Raw genomic sequence first — 18,758 nt, 5'->3', positions numbered from 1 at the left:
ATCGAAAAGCTCTCTCTCTCCAGCGGTTGGAATATTCGAAACGTGTCAGTGAAAAATAGTTTTTGAATTGGTTCAGCGGGCTTAAAACTATTTCTTTTAGACTTCTTTCTTGGATTAAAAACTTTGAAGAGCCGCGTTCCCTCAGCCAAACCTTTGCCACTCTGCCCCACACAAATAAAATACATAATTTATTTAGGCTAGCCTTTAATTGAAATAGTGGGTATTATCGAAATTCAACAGGAACGAAAAAAACGAAATCAGATTTGTTTCCAATCTTCGTCAAACCGCTGATCCTTCCACTCCTTGTAGAGACGCTCGATGTTTTGAAGTGCGACGCACAAAAATGGGTCTCGGAGGTCGCAACAGTCGCGAAAGAGATACCTGATCCCTCGCAAGGAGTCACTGCTGCTGGCTAGTTGCCCCCACATCCTTGAAGTCTGCTCCTCGGAATTCCGACATACCTCGGACAGTTGGCGACTTTGTAGTTGACGCTGCTGGTCCATCAAGTACTTGGCTTTCCGCTTCAGAGCTCCAGCACCTCGTTGTGCAAAAGCGCGTCTAGAAATCTTCTTGAGGTGAGCCTTCAGCTCGTCTTCTAGTTCGGTTATTTTGTCCGCGAGATGGGGGGAAATCGACTCGTTGGATGTAACCAGAGTAAAAATAAGAGTCTTAAAGATTGGCCTAGGAACCAGCATATTGCTATCGGTCTCTTGCACATAGATCTGCTCGAGCTCTCCACTTTCCAGAGATTCATTCTCTTCCTCGGAACTCTCGATAGCTTCATCATTCTGGAATACACTTATGAGATACTTGGACATTCGCAGAACTGACCACTTCAGATATTTGTTTTTAGCTCGAGCCAGTTTTTTCTCCAGAAGACGGTTCTCCGCTCTTAATATCTCCGGACTGCAATCGAATGATCGAGCCTGCTTGAGAAGCTGCCCGAAAACTCGTCTCTGCTGCACCCGATCCTCCTTCAGCCCGCTAGAATCGTGGCCAATCTCGCTTTGTTTGATCTGCGGAAAACGCTTCTTTCCAGTTCGTGTGCAGTAAGTCATGCGAATGCCACTTGGATTGCCGCCACCTCGTGCTCGTTCCTCGCCCGGTTCTGCCTCCTCAGTAGAGTACGAACTTGGTGGTGTCTTCCGCCAATCGTCCACCTGGTTGGGTACATGGGCGCCGTAGGCTCCTCCCTGAGCTGATTCTTCATGTGGGATGAATTGAGCATTTTGCGTCTCCACCGCGTAGGTCTTCAGGAACGGACAGTACTTGCCCTCGAGGGAGTAACGGGGTTCCGGCACCGTGTCGCTTTCGCTGCTAGAGAGGATGGCGCCGTTGCGACCCTGAGTGGCTGGATCCTCTGCTCCGGGTTCCTCGTCACACCATCGCTCGCTAAGCCTATGCAGGGATCCTGGCTGAAAGTACTCTTGACTGGAACTGATTGGTTTCTGTGCATCTTTCTTTGACGGACGCGCCTTTGAAGGTCTTATCTCGAAACGCTTGTTTAAAGGATTTTGAGCTTCCAGTTCTCCTGCTTTCAAGCGCAGCTTATCGAGCTCCTGAAACTTCTCCTTCACCTCCTCAAAAAACGTGCTGTTTCTTTCTTGGACCTTTTTCAAGCGGACATTGGCGTTCTCATATCGATCGCGATCTAGTTGCTGACCACTTCGACGAACGTTCGACACATCATTGCCACTTAACCCCATTTTCGTCATGTCTGCGGGGGGATTCTCCACAGACCAATTATCCGTCTGGCTTTTTGCTTTTCTCTCGCTTGCAACTCTCTGTGGGTCATTTTCCTTGCCCAAATGACGCACCCTTTCTCCGTGCACACCAAGTGAACCTAACAGGTGCCGCTGCAGTCGCTTCGCCACCTTTCTTGCCTCACATTGCAGCTTCAACTCTGTTTTCTCACTGAGGGTAATCTCCTGCATTCTTAAATCCCTATATATCTCCTCCTGGTTCGGGCTTTCTGGACAACGTCGGGTAACAAGCTCCTCTTCGTCCCCTTTCCCATCGGCATTATGCCCGTCGACTTGAACCTTTTTCGGGCGCTTTTTATTTGGGCGTTTAATTTCCTGTCTCTCCCTTTCTAATCGATCAAGTTTCTCACGGTGCTTTCTCTCAGCCTGCTCTCTTTCCCGGCGCTTGTTACTCTCTGCAGTTATGCCCTCCTTAATTTTCCTTTCACGTTTCTCGCGTTCTTCTCTTTCCCTGTTTTCCTTTTGCTCTTGCTTTTGAAGCCACTTTCTAAGGATCTGTTCTCTTTGCAAATCATCTTCAATTATCTTTCTCTCCCGTGCTTCAATTTCCTCCTTGCTGCGCCGAAGATTTTCCAAAAGTCTTTTTTCTTCATTGCTTTCTTCTTCTCTGGCGAATCTTTCGTACTCTTCTTGCTCTCTTTTATCGAGTTCCCCGTTCACATCTCCCTCTTGTAAGTCCTTTGATTTTCTTTCAAGTTCTTCAATTTTTTTCTTCTCTCGTTCACATTCTTTGCAGGTTTTTCTTTCGAATGCTTCTCTTTCCTTTCGCTCGGCTTCTAGTGCTTCTTTGCTTTGGAGTGACTTGAGACACTTTAAATCCTCTTCTCGCAATTTTTTCAGGTCTTCCATCTGTTTTTGCTTAGCTTCCAGCTTCTTCTCCAATTCTTTTCTTTCCGACTCTTCTTTCTCCTGGCGTTCCCTGAGATTTTTGAGTTCCTCCTGCCTTTGTCTTTCGAATTCCTCCCTTATTTTTCGATCGGCTTCTAGTTTTTCCAAAATTTTTTTTTCAAATTCTTTATCTCGGAGTCTAAGCTCTTCTTCTTGCAGTCTTTCCAATTCTTCCTTTTGTTTTCGATCGGCTTCTAACTTTTTTTCCAATTCTCTTCGTTCAAATTCTTCTTTTTCCTGACGTTCTTTGAGAATCAAAAGCTCCTCTTGTCTATTTCTATCGAACTCTTCCCGTTTTCTTTGTTCGGCTTCAAATTTTTCCAAAATATTTCTTTCAAACTCTTCTCTTTCCTGGCGCTCTTTAAGGATTTTAGCCTCCCGTTGCCGCTCTCTTTCAAGTTTTTCCATATTCTTCTGATTCCGTCGATCAATTTTATCCTTTTCCCGTTCATCAACTTGCCTTCTTCCACAGAATTCTTCCTTATGATCGCTTTCTGCTGTTATTGGGCCTTCTTTTTGTTCAAACTCTTCACTCTCCTGTCGCTTCCTGATCCTATTGCGATTATTTTCCCTTTTTTCTTTGGATTCTTCTCTTTGGTCAGTTTCGCGTTCTATCTGCGCTTTTTGATTGAGCCTTTTTCTTTCTGTCACATTAATCTGTGGATTCCTGGATTTTTCGTGCTTCTGCTTTCGACTATCCGTCTCTGTGTCTGGGTACTCCTTGCGATCCAGCCGCTCCCGCTCGGCTGTCGCCCTCTCCCGATGGTATTTCTTGAGCTCTTCATAGGCCAGCAGCTTGCGCCTGATGTTTTCCGCCCGGAGGTGCAACTGCTGAATCCGTCTTGCACTTTGGGTACTGTCGCTGTCGACTGGCACGGTCATGGCCGTTTGGGGCAAATAGCGAGGATCATGTTCGTGGTCATGTCGAGCGTTTTTTTGCGGCTCCAGACTCGCTCTCTGCTGAATTTCCACATCCTGGGATGAAGGTGTAGTGGGACGTCGTTGGGACCACAAACGCTGCTCCTCTCTCCTTTTCAATAACAGATGGCGCTCGTGGTCACGCTGCTCCTTGACTTTCTGCTGCTGTTCCCGCAAGCGTCGGTCGCGCACTTGACGCGCCTTTTCCAGACTCTGCCTGTCCAGCCTCTGCTGCTCGGCCAGCAAAGTCCTCTGCCGCTTCCGGTCCTGCTCCCTGAGCTGCCGCTGCACGCGATCCCGTTCCCGCCGCTTCAGGATCTCGCGCTGTTTTTGGTCACGCTCGCAGAGATCACGTTCAGCCCGTGGCGTGATCACCGGAACACCCGCCTGAACGCCGATCGTCTTGACGCGTTTCCGACTTCTGCACACTTTGCGCGTCGTGGGAGGCGGCGGCGGGGGCGGAGCCGGTGGCTCCGGCACAAGACCCCTCGCGGGTGGCTGCTGTTGGCTCCACACTTCCTGCTCCTCGCGCCGGAACTGGTCTTCCAGATGGTCCAGGTGGCGCAACCTGCGCCTCCACTCGAACGAAGACGACTTGAGTACCCTCATGGCCATACTGTTGCTCGACGGCTTCGGGGCCACCACCTGCCGCGAACTGAAGCGACGCAGCCGTTGACGACCCTCATCATCCAAGAGCAGGCGCAGATCCAGTCTGCAGTTGGCCAGGTTGGTGAAGGGCAGCGACAGGTGGCCTGTCTTCTGCAGCTGGCGCAGAATCAGTTCCACGAGGTAGTCCTTCGCCCAGCGTTCCTCCTTGGTGGCACGTCTGAAAACGTTCAGCCACTTGGCGCACAGATCGAGATCCGCGTCGCTCGCCTGTCGGACAGTTAGTCCGCGAATGATCCTCACCTTCTGGCGGTAGCTGCGCCCCAGGAGGTCATCCAATCGTTTCCGCTTGTCGCGCTTTATTTCATCTTCTTTTCTGGCGTTGGTCATTGTAATTGAATACTTTTAAATACTCTGCTATTTTTAACTGAAGAAATCGAAGCACTGTCAGGTAAATTTGTATACCTATATGTTCCAATCGATCTTTGGCTTGCTCTGATTATAAAAACTCAAACGAAACTCGGTTTCTGCTCAGGAAACATGTTTCAACCCATCAGCAGAACAGGATTTGGATTTTTATTTATAGCTTATATTAACATATCTATATAGAGATGGAAATCTGAAATTGGATTGTTCCTAGCTTTACATTTTGTTTCATTTACTAAAACTCTAGTTGGTTCTAATAAAACTTAAAAAGTTTTCCGAGCCCTTATCACAACTGCTTACCTAATGAACTCAACGATACTCTTATCCTCGTAAATAACATGAGCCAACAATAGTTTATAACGATATCAAGACTTTCCCCTTTCTTTTAAGTGCTTTGTGTTTTACTTGAGATATACAATATATACAGCCCCAAGATGCCATGGTTTTTTCCATGATCTAAACCTATTTTTCCTATTTTTTCCTATTTTTATATTTTATATATTTCTGGATATGGTTGCTTTCTGATATGAAGTCGTTTTTAACTGCATATTTTCCTATAAAAACGAAGGCCAGAACCACAAGCAGCATAGTTATACTTTCTACTGAGCAAAATGCATTCGTTTTTAATTGCAGCTGTAGCTTTCCTGGTAAGACCGCAAGAGCTAGGTGCTCATCGTATTTATGATCCTTGAACATCGTTTCATGTCAGAGCTACACCTGTGGCGCCCCAGCGGATTCAGGAGCTCTCACTTTGAACGAGTCAAATCCAGAGGATTCCGATGAGTCCGTAGAGACCTCTCCACCGATCGACTGGAGCAGTGGGTATTGGATAACGACCACACCGCTGCCGCCGATCGTCAACTTGCCCGATGCGGACAAGGCGGCCTTGTGCCAATTTCTGGGTTCCTTCGAGGCATTTAGAATGCAGCACTTCGCGGTTATCTGGGCCGCTAACATGGAGTTCCTGTCCAACGCGGAGAAGCACTTCGCCAAAGAGCTTCAAGAGGAAATGGACAAGCTGCGCAACTCACCCGCGGACCGCAAGTACATGAAAATGGACCCAACGCAAGCGAACGCTATAGTTCGAAACGCAACTGCCTACAAGGAGTTCGTCAAGGATAATGTCGTCAAGGAGAACACGCTTAAAATGATGAACAAAATATTCGAAGGATTACAAGCTATCCACAAGGAAATCATGGTCGGTTTGAGCAAAGCTAAGAACAGCATTAGCAAGGAAACCGCGGAATCCGAAAAGAAATTCTTCGAGTCATTTGAAAATTGGAAAGAGCCCAATAATGATGACATACTAGATCTCTTGAATGATCAGGAAAGAAAGCTTAAACACAGATATCAGTGTTCTAAGTCGCTGATATTACGAAAGCTTTTTTAGATATCTGTCTAGCATCACTACAAATTAACCTTAATAAAGACCAATTTCCTGTATGCAAACAATAACACTGGGATACTAGCATATGATAAACATAAAACAATAGGCCAAAGTAAATTGCTTTGGACTGCAATAGAGCATCCACGATGGCTAACACCTACTGTGTGCAGACAAATGTGAGACCCTCAAAGACGAATTTGTTTTTTAAACTAGATGTTGTTTTATTCTCTTTTAAAAAACTTCTACGCATCTGAACGTATGTAATTCTGCCCTTGTTGTTGTCCTTAAACCTCGTAGCCGTAGGATTTGATGATTTTGTTGAAGGGCTCGGCGGCCTTCGCGATATTCTCGCGCGCCTTGACCGTCAGCTTCTTCAGCTCGCGGTTGTGCTTGAGGGTGACACGGAGCTTGGCCTTGCGCTTGCGCTCCAGGCTCTTGATCACGTCCTGGTAGTGCCAGCCGACCTCGTGCGACAGGCGACCGACCTGGCAGTACTTGCGGTCGGAGCGCAGGGTCAGCACACGCATAGCGATGGGCACGACGACGCGGCGACGCTTGTCGTAGGGCGATGGGATGCCGTCGAACACACGCAGACGGGCGAGGGCGGCCTGGCCACGCTTGGTCTTGTGTGGGATCATGCCTGGAATGGGATGGAGAAAATAGCCGGTGAGTCAGGGATTCACAGTCGTGGCGCGAGCTTTGGCTAGATGAATGCATCAGTTGAGAGTTGGTTACACGGTTTCTCGTTCAAATAATGTAGGTAAGAATGTAATGTTCATCATGTCGCGTGGAGCAGCTTCCCAAACGGTTTGAATTGCTTACCTAAAAGAGAAAAATAGGGATTAGTGAGTGAACTATTGGGTGTCTTAAAGTTAGAGCAGCAGCAGCTGTGGCAGGCAGTATCTCTCAGCTATGTTTTGTTTACACGGTTTCTCGTTCAAATAATGTAGGTAATAAGGTTTGAAAACATCATGGAACTGCGCCTCAACTCAACTCAACTGCACTCCTCCGAGTGGCGAAGGGTAACTTACCTCGGACTGCCTTGTAGAAGATGCGAGAGGGGGCACGGAAGTGGAATGGACCACGGGCCGGGTTCACGTTGCACCGCTTGCGCAGGTAGGCCAGGAACTTGATCTTGTTCCTGTAGAAGTGTCCGGAGAGGTTCAGCTCCTCGCAGCGGACCACGGCCACCTTGCCGCCCTGCAACAGGTACTTGGCCACCACGGAGGCCAGGCGGCCGAGCAAATGGCCGCGACCATCAATAACAACGGTCTGAAATTTAAAGGGAAATTCAAGTTAAATTCGAAAACAACGAGCACTGTTAGGTTAGGTTTGCCCGCAAGCGCATAAACAAATGTGTGTGGCGGCCTCTTATCCCGAGACACGTTGTTTTCCAGCAGCATCCAATTGATTGCACTGTTCTTAGCCTTGGGGCTACCAGCTCACTCAAGACTTCCACAGATGCCCAGTTTTTCGGCACGTGTAAGGCGCGACGCCCTTTCAAACACTCAAAACAGAACATTCACGCGCCTGGTTTGCTCATTTTAGCTCTCGCACTGTTGGCCACTATTGCGCGCAGGGCTTTCCACACATTTGCTTGAGGCTCGCACTGTTTTATTTGCCTTTTTTCGGCACTTACCCTGTTCGTTAAACCAGTCATTTTTACGAACCGCACGGAAAGAAGGCGGAAGTTGCGTTGACAGTTCGACCATCGCTGCGCAGGGTTGCTTTGGCGGTCGGAACTAGTTCGGAGTGACGTATGTGAACGGCCACATCTTTAGTTAGCCGAGACACACTCCTAGCTGACGTCGCCACCTTTCAAAACTTTTTCGTTTTACCAACAATTAAATAGTAAAATTATTCCTGTGGAACGTGCAATACGTTTAAACTAAAATTTAACTTTTTATCTGCAGCCCCCGCTTCATTTCATTGTGTCACAAGATTATTTCGTAATGGCTGTTGGTCAGATGAATCGATGCATCGCTTAATATCGAAAAGTCACGAAAATCGATACTGTTGCATCGGCTCTTGCTGCCATCGCTAGAAAGTTTTAAAGTTTAAACAGTTTCGTCTGCCGCAAACGCTAAACGCGCCGCTAGAACGCCAGAGAGGCAGTGAATAGAAGTCGCGAGTTTAGTGCTGACTGAATACAGCTTCACATGACGACATTTGCTATTTGCGGGCGAGTGCAAGGCGTGTGCTTCGGCGTTCGAAAAAAGTGCTGAGAAGAAAAGACTGAAAAAGTTCTGAAAGCGAGTGGGTCGTGCCTACCGCTCCCTTCCCACCTTTCCCGCAAACCAACGGTGTTCTCAGTTAATAAACAAATCGGCGGAGCAACAAGAGATTTCCACACGTGATCTGGGAGCAGGAAAGCCGTCACCTTATAAGGCAAGTTTTGAGTTGCGTCGAGCGGCGGCACCCACGACAATCGTATGTGCGTTCTAAATTAGATGCCCCATGTTCGATATTCTGCCATTAATTAATTAGCGCGGAGTTCCTGTCCCGGGGCAAGTTGTTTGCCCCTTTCCTTTTTCGCTAATTTCGAAATTGGGTCAGCGTGTGCGATGCCACATTCGCTGTTCGAGTTAATATGGCTGTATTTTTTGTTTTTTTTTGGCTGCTGCTGCTGCTAACCAGTTTGTTGACCTTGTTTTCGGCTCTCCAAGTGCAATTGGGGCCTGACTTTTGACAATATGTCCGACTTTTCTCTTTTATGGCTATTGAGGATTGGGGATCGGAATACGGACGGGGTGGGAAATTATGACCGGCGGACATGCGATGCATTTTCCAGCTCTGATTTGTGTGGACATTTATGTTTATCGCCACCTAGCAACACAAGTATAAAATACCCGCTCTCAATCACAAAAACACTCCTTTCTTGGGGACATTTCCGTTTTTCCAGTAACAAAGGCGGCGTGTGTGTATGTGTATGGGTGTGACTGTGTGCGTGAAATGGGGGTGCCGTTTTCATATCGATTAAATTAACTGTTATTTATTCCATCGAGCGTCGCGTTCCATGTAAACAAGAAACAGCTGTTTATGGACATTAGAACCTTAGTGTTGGTAAACGGCCTCCTCTTTAATCGCACATTTTTTTTACGGACAATCAAGAATAAACAAATTGCAAATTTGTGTCTTTGTTTTAAATTAGAATCGAAGACGAAACTCAAGATTTTAACAATCAGTTGCTTAAACTTAGTATTCATATAAGTGTGTCTCACAAAAACCAGTTACAAGATAAACTTTAATATAGCTTGTTAATTAGTGATACACATGTTTATCATAATATAAACATGTTAAATAGTGAAAATGTGTCTGGTTTTTGAAAATTGCAAATAAAGTGTTAAAGTGACATGAATTCCTATAAATCATATGAGTGATAGTTGACCCTTTAGACTAAACGTAAGTACAAAGATATTTATGGTTTCAATACAAATACCTCACGGATTCCCCTTTTCCAGATGCCCGACTTCTATGAACTCTTGAATGTGCCATCAACGGCCAGTTTCGATGAGATCAAGTGCAGCTACAAACAATTGATACTACAATGTCATCCCGACAAATTGCGACAGCTCGATGACCCAAATCCGGGATCGGAGGCCCAGAACAGTGACTTCAATGCGATAAACGCGGCGTGGAACACGCTGAAAGATCCCATTAGGCGCAAGCACTACGACGCCGAACTGCTGCAGTCGAAATTCCGGGCGCATAGCAACATATACGCAACCGTTGTGCTGGGTGAAATGCAGCGGATCCAAGTGGAAATCGAAGAAGATGACGACGAGGCACCGGCACCTACACCTCCACCTCCCTGCCGCGCATCTGAATCAGAATCAGAATCCGAGGCGAACAAAGGGCCGGCGACAATGTGGAGCTATGCGTACGACTGCCGATGCGGCGGTCAGTATCTGTTCGATGGACCCGGAGACGATGATGAGTCACCCGAAGTGATTGTGGAGTGCAACGAGTGCTCTTTAGTGATTATTGTGAAACAAGCCGCAAGTTGTAAATAAAGAAGAAGCGGGGCAAACAATGGAACTGCTGCCCAGCACAATGCTTCTGCTTTAAACTATTCGATTAAGAGCTCTTTGGAAATTAACTTTACACTCCGTTTATTGGTTTCTTGAACCCTGGGCTCCCTCTTCATATGCAAAGCATGTTGTCATCGACATCGACGTCGTGCATTCGGCATTCGACCAAGCCCCTCTTCTTTGTCGCCTGTTGTGCCCAAAAGTGATGTAACCCGATGGTGGTACATCATTTCGATTTGGGTTCCCACTCCCGGCACTCATTCACTTTGCATACGATTCATTTCCGCTGTGCGGGGGGAAGTTGCAAAAGACTCGATGGCTGTGGCGCGTGTGAATTGCCGGGGATTTGGCAAATTACGAGCAGCTTGCCGTTTATTTATCCGGGGGAGTTTTTGGGTCAAGTTTCGCTAAACCCCTGATTATGGCAGATTGATGGTGGGGTTTCCTAATTTTCAACTCGAGGTTTGTATTTATGACTGAATTTATTGCTGAAGTGGTTAGATATCTTTTTATATACTTTAATGAAATTAATTCTTTGACTGGAATTTAATTTTATATAAATTTATTAGATTAGATTGACTGTAATTAAATTCCATTTAAAGGAAACGCAGCTCCATCGAATTTTATTGAGATTGCAAATTGAAATCTCCCCTTTGAGCGGCTAAGTTTTTTTTTTTTTGTGACAGAAACAACGGGGCTTAAGCTCCTTAAATGTAATTACAATTACCCGAGTTCGCCCATTTTTCCACTTTTTGTTAAGATTCAATAACCCCGCCCGATCGCTGCGACGTCGACGATGATGTCAGCACTGCAAAGGCCCCAAAAAAGAGAGCAAAATACTTATACGCGCCACGAATCCATTTGTTTATGGTTATTGCAAAGTGATTTGCAGTAGACATGGCATGGCGAATACGCACACCCAGTTCGTCGGGGATGTTTGTTGTGTTTGGTTTGCATCAATCCGCATTGGGAAGATTTCTGGCCACCGGATAAGTACGTCACTCGATCTCGATGGTTAATTAACGCTTGTCTAGCTTTCGATTTCTAAACGTGCACATTGCTGTCCATAGTGAGTGTGTGTCTATATGCTAGTCAGTGCATAAACGCTTTAAGTATTTACATACATATGTATAAAAACCGGCAGACGGGCTGATAAACACTTGATCTCCACCAGTTGGAGTTCGAGCTAAATGAGTGGACAACGGGCGGAGCGGAAGAAGGGAAGACGTGCGTACCTTTCGAATACAAACAGTTACATTTGTGTGATTATACACTGGAGGAAATCAGGTGTTTGATTGCTAATGATTTTCGAACGAAACTGATTTAACTTAACTCCATTTTGGCTGTGTTAGGATGTCTAAAATGAAAGATATTAAAGATATTAAATTCTCGTGACCTATTCACCATTCTTTTTTTTCAGTGCTCATACATATCTGGTTATCTCTCACTTTAATAACCTTTTGACACAGAAAATTGAAACGCTTTAGCGCATTTGGCCCTCGTCAGTCGCTCATTCATTCCCTCATTCCGTCAATTACTCGTATTCCTGCGTCGCTGTCTTTGTGGCCAAGAAGTTGTTGGCACACAGTGGGAAAATGCGGGTTATATACATAATACATAATTTGAACTATTCTTATGAATTTTAATAAATATTATAAATATTACCCAAACTAACACGATATATATATTATGTTGATCTTGGATTTGCTATCAATTTAATACTGATTTGGTTTCAAGTTTGAACTGATTTCTTACTGTGTACCACTTCTGTTGTGTGACACGCGTCGCAGCGCGATTTGAGATAATAACGTTAACGTTCGCTCTCGAAAAGTGCAGATATGTTGGCTACAATAAGCCGGGCTGCGCTTGAGCTCCAGCTCCATCTACTGCCTCAAGTCGCCAACCGTCGCCATCGCCACCATCGGCGTGTTCCGACGACTCCACATCGCTGCCCTGCCGCCTGGCACTTTCATTTCGGTTTCACTCCGCATTAAAGACGCTTGAGCAGCTTTAATTGCCCAGTGGCCAGAAGAAAGAGACTGCGCAACACGCGTAGAAAGCCCAAGAAGTTTCGGAAATCGCGTGGAAAATGCCTGTCATAGCCACATAACCATCTTGGTGATCTAATGGCAGCTTAAATTGGAACTCCGTTAGGAGGAAAAAAAGGGAGGAATCAACTTCAGTTACTTTCAAAAGTGCGAATTAGTTTGTTTGTTATTTACAATATGTCGTTTAAACTTAAGTGACGCATGGCCATTTATTTTTGATAAACGAAAACAATTGCTTCGTATTTTGTTTCGGCTTTTGTGGCGTCCAGAACAGCTGAGACATGGATACTCCACAGCCTTTGGGTATTTATTCAGATGAATTGGGGATTGATGTTCAATTGAAACGTACCCAGTCGCAGAAACAAACTGGCTATTCCCCGGAACCCAGAACTAGTTGAGCCAGCAGACCACGAAGATCTTGAGTGATACATAGCTTCGAAATCCCGTCTTCTGGCCGCTTCTTTCATGAGTGTCTTTTGTGTCTTTCTCTCAATCTTAATTACACAAAAGTGCCAATTAATTGTTGATTTTTTGTAGCTTATAAGCTGTATTTCTTTCGCAACTCCGCGGCTTCCCAGGCAACGCCTCGGGCCTTATAATTCTGTGGTTCTGTTTCTGTATCTGTTTCTGTTTTGCGAGTCTGCAAAGGTGGCCGCATCTGAATCTGATTCTGTATGTGTATCCGTGTCCGCATTCGAGTCTGTATTGTGTAGCCGAGTGAGAAGCCAGGTAACAAGTGGGGCAGCAAGTAGAGCAGACAAGCAAGCAGGCAGCATGCAGATGGGGATAGTCCTCCCACACCAGCCGGAGGAGCATGCCAGCAGAATGAATCGCACATCTCTGTACGCCACTGGTTTTCTGGAGCAACGCAAATGGTTCTGGGTCCATAGCTGCGCTTCTGGGCTGGAACTGAATATACATATTCATATTCCCAATTGGTTTGGCGAGAAGTGCAATTCTACAGTTGTATGGTTTACTTTTGTCCATATCCACTGATTTGACTATCCACTATCATGTCTCATGTTGGTTCACAAATGAAGTTATACATCTTATGCCACTTGATCGTTTCAGGAGCCGAGGTGCGTAGCCCACGCCACACAACTCTACGTGCACAGCCAGCCTGGCTGGGATCAGCTGCCTCACGATTGATCGCCCGCAATACCAGAAGACTGAATCGCCGTCCAGCGCCAGCCAGCGAGCCAGGAGCAAGGGGAAGATGGCCAGCACCGGCGAGATCTGGCTGCAGTGGTTCTCGTGCTGCTTCCAGCAGCAGCGCTCGCCCTCCCGCCGCCCACACCAACGCCTGCGCATCGACCGGTCCATGATCGGCAATCCCACCAACTTCGTCCACACGGGCCACATCGGATCCGCGGACGTGGAGCTGTCGGCCAACCGCCTCAACGCGATCTCCACCCAGATGCAGAGCAAGGGCGGCTACGAGACCAACTCGATACACTCGCTGCATGTGAGTTGACTTAACCAGCCAGCCGATTGGTCGCCACTACAGGATAACATTCTCACAGGCAGAATGCCTTCCTTTTACAACTCTAAAGTTGCCTCACTTAACTGCAGCATTTAGCAGAGGTTCTTCTTATAGAAGGCTCACTGTAAGCGCTCTGCGCTCTTTTTCTTTGTTGAGTCATCCGTTTGGTGGGACGCCCCGCTTTGCGTTCCTCTTAATGTGCGAATCACGTCGTGATTTAATGGACGCAATCCAAGAATCTTTCGGATATTTAGCACCTTCATGGATAATAGAACTCGAGAGTCAAGGCTCGAATGGATGCCAAAATTGGCATCATTGGCTCAAGTGAAGCAAACAAAGAGAGTCCGATGGCATATATACCACATATGCTTCTTGATTAATAAATCACTAATATATGCAAATTGTAGGGATTACAGTAAGTGATCCGTTTTCCGTTGCAAACGTTCAGTTGTCCATTGAAAGCCGAGTTCCATTTATTAGGGGCTTAACCCACATCCCAGCGCTTGAGCTTCCCATTGAGCTGCGAGAAACACACCCCGCTTTTGCCAAATTCAATTAATCTACCCCATTTGCCGCCCCCAACGACATACAACATATACATGCTGAAAGCCCGTTCTCTGGACCCCGTGGGCTGATAAGGCCGCCCCTGTCCCGCCCATGAATGCCACTCATATAGAGCTATGGTTAATTGAGACAACGGAGCTGTTGAGCACTGTGCACTGGCCACGGTCTGGTGCGTCGCTTAAATGGTTGACAAGCCGTCCTCGACTCATGTTTCTTTCGGCTTTGCTCTTTATTCGCAGGCCTGCTGATGGAAGCCCCCATCACCTGGCAACATCCCCGCTATGAAGTGCATTTCGTGCAATTTTCCACAGAGGAGGAGGACGGCGACGGAGAGGAGCAGCAGACATACCTTTTACTACGATTCGTGCTATCTGGCGAGGAGGAGGACCAAAATGGGTGGGAGGCCTGAGCGACGCACAAAGCTGGAAGTCACGAGGAGGTGCTTAGATTAGGTTCCACATAAGAAAAAACCAGACTGCGCGACAACGGAATGCATTCCGGCTTTTAACCGCGGACCTACTTTGGGTGATTTTGGGTGATCTGCCTTTTGTGAGTATTAGCTAAATGAAAAATCGCAAAAGAGTGCCAAGCGCCAAAATCAACCGACAATTAAGCCTGAAACTATATATGTATACACAGAGTCAGTTTGAGGATTAGGTATCATTCTTAGATGTACTTAATGACGAAACAAGGAAATCCAAAAGTGAACCCGTTCCGTTCCTATCCATCCTATCCAAAACCCCATTTTCGATACCTTTTTTTAGAGCTCTTACGAAAACTGCCTTATAATCACAACCAGCAATTAATAGTCCACACCTCACCTGAGCCATGGTATTTGGCTGAAACGGTGCAACTAGCGAATCTTAATTTACAAAAGCTGATGTAGCACTTACACAGCGTTTTCACACAGCAAAGTGACGCACAATCATTTTCAACACACAAAGTAATCGGTTTTAGATCGTTTTTGATATCAATGTCATATGCGAGCACTGGGGAGCCTATACGCTCGCCAGGATTCGAGGATTAAGTTGTTTCTGGGCCAGCGACAATGCACCTTAGATGGACTATGGAGTACCTTTGTAGAACCCTGATTTAAGAAACAGAAATATATAGTTCTGAAATCGAATGCAGTTGTAGATAACCGAGGAAAGGAGTTTAGAATGCGTTGGGTTTTAAGCATATAGACTAATTGTATAAACGAATATTTAAGCAATAATTTATGGAAATATATATATATTTAAAAGCAACAGCCCGCAAACATCTCGTGTGTATTAATGGCAAACATCAGTGGCCAATGGCCACTTGGAAATATCCATCGCGCCGTCGCGGTTCAGCGGACAGCTAATTGCGCGGGCTAAGTGCTCCTCCTATCGACCAAACAAATATTGGCCATCTGGGAGCTGACTTTCGGCCAATAAATAATCAACTTGGTATGGATATTTGAAGGTCGCTACTTGGTGATGGCGAAAAATTTCTTTTTTATTTCCTTTTTGATCAAATTAAAATAACTTATTTAAAAACGAATGCTTTAAACAGTACGAAGGAATTAAATTTCAAAATAAATTCCTAATAGTATGTATTTTACTCGCTTTTGAATTGTTTTTAGATGTGCTGATCATTGGATTTTTCCATCCACATTGAAATCTAATTTAAGTAAAAAACCAACATAAACCCCGTCCAATCACTTCCCAGAAATAAAACTATCTGGATCTCCAGTCATATCGGCATAATAAAATAAAATTGCAAAATAGACCCAACTTTCTAAACAAAAGAACAATACATCAGCATATTTCCCTTTTACCAGCTGATCCTTCCAAATAATACAACAAATGACTCCTAAAACAATTCGTACGTGGGGCCACTTGCCCTTTTTGTTTAAATAAATAATAAAGTAATTCTAAATTTGCAAGATGCTTAACTAAGCAAAATCGAATTCAGCGCATGAAAATTGAAAATTACTTTTATTGGTGTGATCAAGGAACGCACTTGAACTAGCCTAACCTAATCATCGTTGTCACTGCCCGATCCGCTGCCGGAGCCACTGCCACTGCCGCTTCCACTGGCCGACTTGCTGCTGCCGCCGCCGCTCTTCTGACTGCCCTCGTTGTCGCTGCCGCTGGCACTGCCTCCTCCTCCGCCGCTTTTGTTGCTGTGGCCGCTCTTGGCGCTGCCGGCGTCCGATTCGCTGTCGGAGTCGCGCAGCGCCTTGCTGGCCTTGGCCTTGTCCACCTTCTTGCTGCGACGCGCCTCGAAGTCGGAGCCCTCGTCCTCATCCGACGAGTAGATCGTAGATGCTTTCACCTCCGCCTGGCCGGCACCAGAGCCCTTCTTGTACCGGTTCTTGATGGCACTCAGGCTGATGGCATTCTCATCGTCGCTGCCATCGTCGTGCTGGTAAGACGAGGTGCCGCCCCCAATCAGTGGTTCGCCCGCGCCCGGTTTCTTTTTCTTGGGCTGCGACTTGTGCTGATTGCGCATTGCCTGACGCAACTTGGCCTCCTCCTCCCTGAGCTGCGTGGGTCTATCCGTGGTGGGATCCTTGCCCACCTGCGTCAGGATCTTAATGCCACTGGTCTTGCTGGATCGATCGGCCAGCGACATGGTCATCTTCTTGTGCGTGAACGACTCCGTGGAATGAGGACGGAAAGTGAGCTTGGTCCTGAAGACCGACTGGCCCTGCAGACCCGTACCTTGGCGGACGAACAGATGATTGTGGTCACCTAGCAGCGGCTGCCTGTAGGCGTCGAAGATCTCGTTGCCCAGGTGAAGGGACATGCTGCCGTCGGACCAGCGCACGAATCGCGCATTAGACTCGCGCACCATGTCGCCCTTGTTGTTCATGTACTCTCGCCATCGGATCGTGTTGCTCACTTTGAGCTTGATGCGCTGTCTGCCCTCCTCGTCCATTGTCTCCTCTTCATCGATCTCGTCCTCGTAAGTTTCCGGATCAAACGGATGCGTGACCACTGACAAAAAGTTGGGAAGCTTGATAAAGTGCTGCTCTTTTCCCAGGTCTGCAGAGATGCGCGGAATCTCCACATCGATTCGGGTCTCCGGAAGCGGTTCAGGTTCATCCTCCTTGGGCGCCGGTGCTACTTGGCTCTCGACTTTATCCCGGGATCGCGATCTGGAGCGGGAACGCGAGTGGCTCACCGAACGACTGTGGGATTTGCTTTGACTGCGGCTCTTGGAGCGCACTGGGGATTTTCTGGCCGCTGGTCCAGCCTCATCCTCATCGTCACTAATATCATCGGCATCTCCAAATATGTCAGCTGCAGCCGGAGCTTTCTTTGCCTGCACAATTGAAATGTACATATGTATAAGTAAGCAGAAGTATGCAAGGCTAAATCAGGGTTATTTTTCCTTAATTATAGAACTAGATAAATAACAATATATTTAAGTACTACAGAGTGTGCCTTACCCCATCCTGATTGGAATCACTGTCAGTGTCGATCAGCCGTGACTTCTTAGCTTTGGCGGGCGATTCCTCAATGTCGCTATCGCTGCCGCTCTTGTTCTTCTCTTGATCGGAGCCACTGGCCTTGCGTGCCTTCTTCTTGGGTATACCCATATCGCTGCCGGAGCCGGATGCGCTGCCACTACGACTTCTATTGGGCGACGGCGTGCCCGTCTTGGAGCGCGATCTGGAAGTGCGACTGCCACTCCTGCTCCTACTTCTGCTGCGACTGCCGCTCTTGGAATTGGCACGCTCATCATCAATTTGCAGATTGGGCGAATTAGACCGCGATTCCGCGTTGCCACTGCCCTTGAGTGAACCGCTACGAGACCTGGATCGAGACCGAGAGCGGGCACTTTGTGCCGAACCAGATTTGCGACTCCGAGCGGATCCCGATCTGCGACTCTGGGCCGAACCTGATCTGCGGCTGTGAGGAGATCCCGATTTGCGACTTTGGGGAGAACCAGATCTACGACTCTGAGGTGATCCTGACATGCGACTTTGCGGTGAACCTGATCTGTGACTTTGTGGAGATTCCGGAGTTCCAGATTTACGGCTACGCGCAGATCCCGACCTGCGACTGTGAGCAGATCTTGATCTCTTACTACGAGCGGAGCCAGACCGCTGCGAGTGGCGACTTTGTGCAGACCCGGACCTGGCACTACGCGGAGATCCAGAGCCGGACCGGGATCGGGAAGACCTGGAGCCCGATCGGGAACGATCGCTGCCACTACCCGACCTGCGACTGCGTGGGGATCTGGAAAATTAGGGGAAGGTAATCAGCATTCTCCCGCCGCCGTGTTTAAATATCAAATATTTACCCGGGCGCACTACCTCCTTGCGGCGTGACACTGCGGCTTCCACTTCGACTCGAACCGGATGAACCTGCATACATATGTGAACAGTGTAAATATTAGTTACTCAGGCCTGGACTAAGCCATTAGCCACTCACCACTGTCGTCGTCCGAGTTTTGGCTGCCCATAATGCCAAGTAAATTTGGTTTAAAATCTGAAAATCTGCAATCAAGACAATTCGCGGCCGGGCAATAAAGTTGAGTTTGGGAGGCCTAGGCACTGTCAAACTAATCGATAACTGAAATACGCGGGGAGGTTGCATAGACGCACCAGATGGCAGCCCAATAACTGATTTCGTCTATCGATTAAAAGTAAACAACTATTTTACCAAT

At 47.0% G+C, this 18,758-nt stretch overlaps 6 protein-coding genes across 7 annotated transcripts; 3 read left to right on the top strand and 3 right to left on the bottom strand.

Annotated features, from left to right (window-relative positions):
* Nucleotides 1-187: 187 nt before the first annotated feature.
* On the bottom strand, nucleotides 188-4,696 carry LOC117144707 (trichohyalin). The gene has a single exon (XM_033310047.1). The coding sequence runs from the start codon at nucleotides 4,563-4,565 to the stop codon at nucleotides 258-260; it is 4,308 nt and encodes a 1,435-aa protein (XP_033165938.1). The 5' UTR covers nucleotides 4,566-4,696; the 3' UTR covers nucleotides 188-257.
* A 506-nt stretch (nucleotides 4,697-5,202) lies between these two features.
* On the top strand, nucleotides 5,203-6,140 carry LOC117144788. The gene is made up of 2 exons (XM_033310157.1): nucleotides 5,203-5,248; nucleotides 5,311-6,140. The coding sequence occupies exons 1-2, from the start codon at nucleotides 5,213-5,215 to the stop codon at nucleotides 5,989-5,991; spliced, it is 717 nt and encodes a 238-aa protein (XP_033166048.1). The 5' UTR covers nucleotides 5,203-5,212; the 3' UTR covers nucleotides 5,992-6,140.
* Nucleotides 6,141-6,188: 48 nt separating this feature from the next.
* LOC117144789 (60S ribosomal protein L13a) lies at nucleotides 6,189-7,732 on the bottom strand. The gene is made up of 3 exons (XM_033310158.1): nucleotides 7,628-7,732; nucleotides 7,020-7,260; nucleotides 6,189-6,628 (listed from the first exon to the last, which is right to left on the bottom strand). Exons 1-3 carry the CDS (start codon nucleotides 7,646-7,648, stop codon nucleotides 6,273-6,275), a joined length of 618 nt encoding a protein of 205 aa, XP_033166049.1. The 5' UTR covers nucleotides 7,649-7,732; the 3' UTR covers nucleotides 6,189-6,272.
* Nucleotides 7,733-8,009: 277 nt separating this feature from the next.
* Nucleotides 8,010-10,087, top strand: LOC117145761 (DPH4 homolog). 2 transcript variants are annotated; one of them, XM_033311527.1, is made up of 2 exons: nucleotides 8,010-8,376; nucleotides 9,450-10,087. In XM_033311527.1, exon 2 carries the CDS (start codon nucleotides 9,450-9,452, stop codon nucleotides 9,999-10,001), a length of 552 nt encoding a protein of 183 aa, XP_033167418.1. In that variant the 5' UTR covers nucleotides 8,010-8,376; the 3' UTR covers nucleotides 10,002-10,087. The 2 variants fall into 2 exon arrangements, with proteins under 2 accessions (XP_033167418.1, XP_033167417.1); XM_033311526.1 differs by lacking the exon at nucleotides 8,010-8,376 and adding an exon at nucleotides 8,417-9,390.
* A 3,051-nt stretch (nucleotides 10,088-13,138) lies between these two features.
* LOC117145763 (CDC42 small effector protein homolog) lies at nucleotides 13,139-14,446 on the top strand. Its single transcript, XM_033311529.1, has 2 exons — nucleotides 13,139-13,532; nucleotides 14,354-14,446. Exons 1-2 carry the CDS (start codon nucleotides 13,284-13,286, stop codon nucleotides 14,360-14,362), a joined length of 258 nt encoding a protein of 85 aa, XP_033167420.1. The 5' UTR covers nucleotides 13,139-13,283; the 3' UTR covers nucleotides 14,363-14,446.
* A 1,610-nt stretch (nucleotides 14,447-16,056) lies between these two features.
* On the bottom strand, nucleotides 16,057-18,720 carry LOC117145758 (another transcription unit protein). The gene is made up of 4 exons (XM_033311523.1): nucleotides 18,524-18,720; nucleotides 18,393-18,456; nucleotides 17,536-18,328; nucleotides 16,057-17,408 (listed from the first exon to the last, which is right to left on the bottom strand). The coding sequence occupies exons 1-4, from the start codon at nucleotides 18,552-18,554 to the stop codon at nucleotides 16,116-16,118; spliced, it is 2,181 nt and encodes a 726-aa protein (XP_033167414.1). The 5' UTR covers nucleotides 18,555-18,720; the 3' UTR covers nucleotides 16,057-16,115.
* Nucleotides 18,721-18,758: the final 38 nt, after the last annotated feature.

Source organism: Drosophila mauritiana, chromosome 3R (assembly GCF_004382145.1).
Source record: "Drosophila mauritiana strain mau12 chromosome 3R, ASM438214v1, whole genome shotgun sequence".
Taxonomy (NCBI): domain Eukaryota; kingdom Metazoa; phylum Arthropoda; class Insecta; order Diptera; family Drosophilidae; genus Drosophila; species Drosophila mauritiana.
Note: the sequence above shows the minus strand (reverse complement) of the source record. Positions and strands in the feature narration are given on the sequence as shown.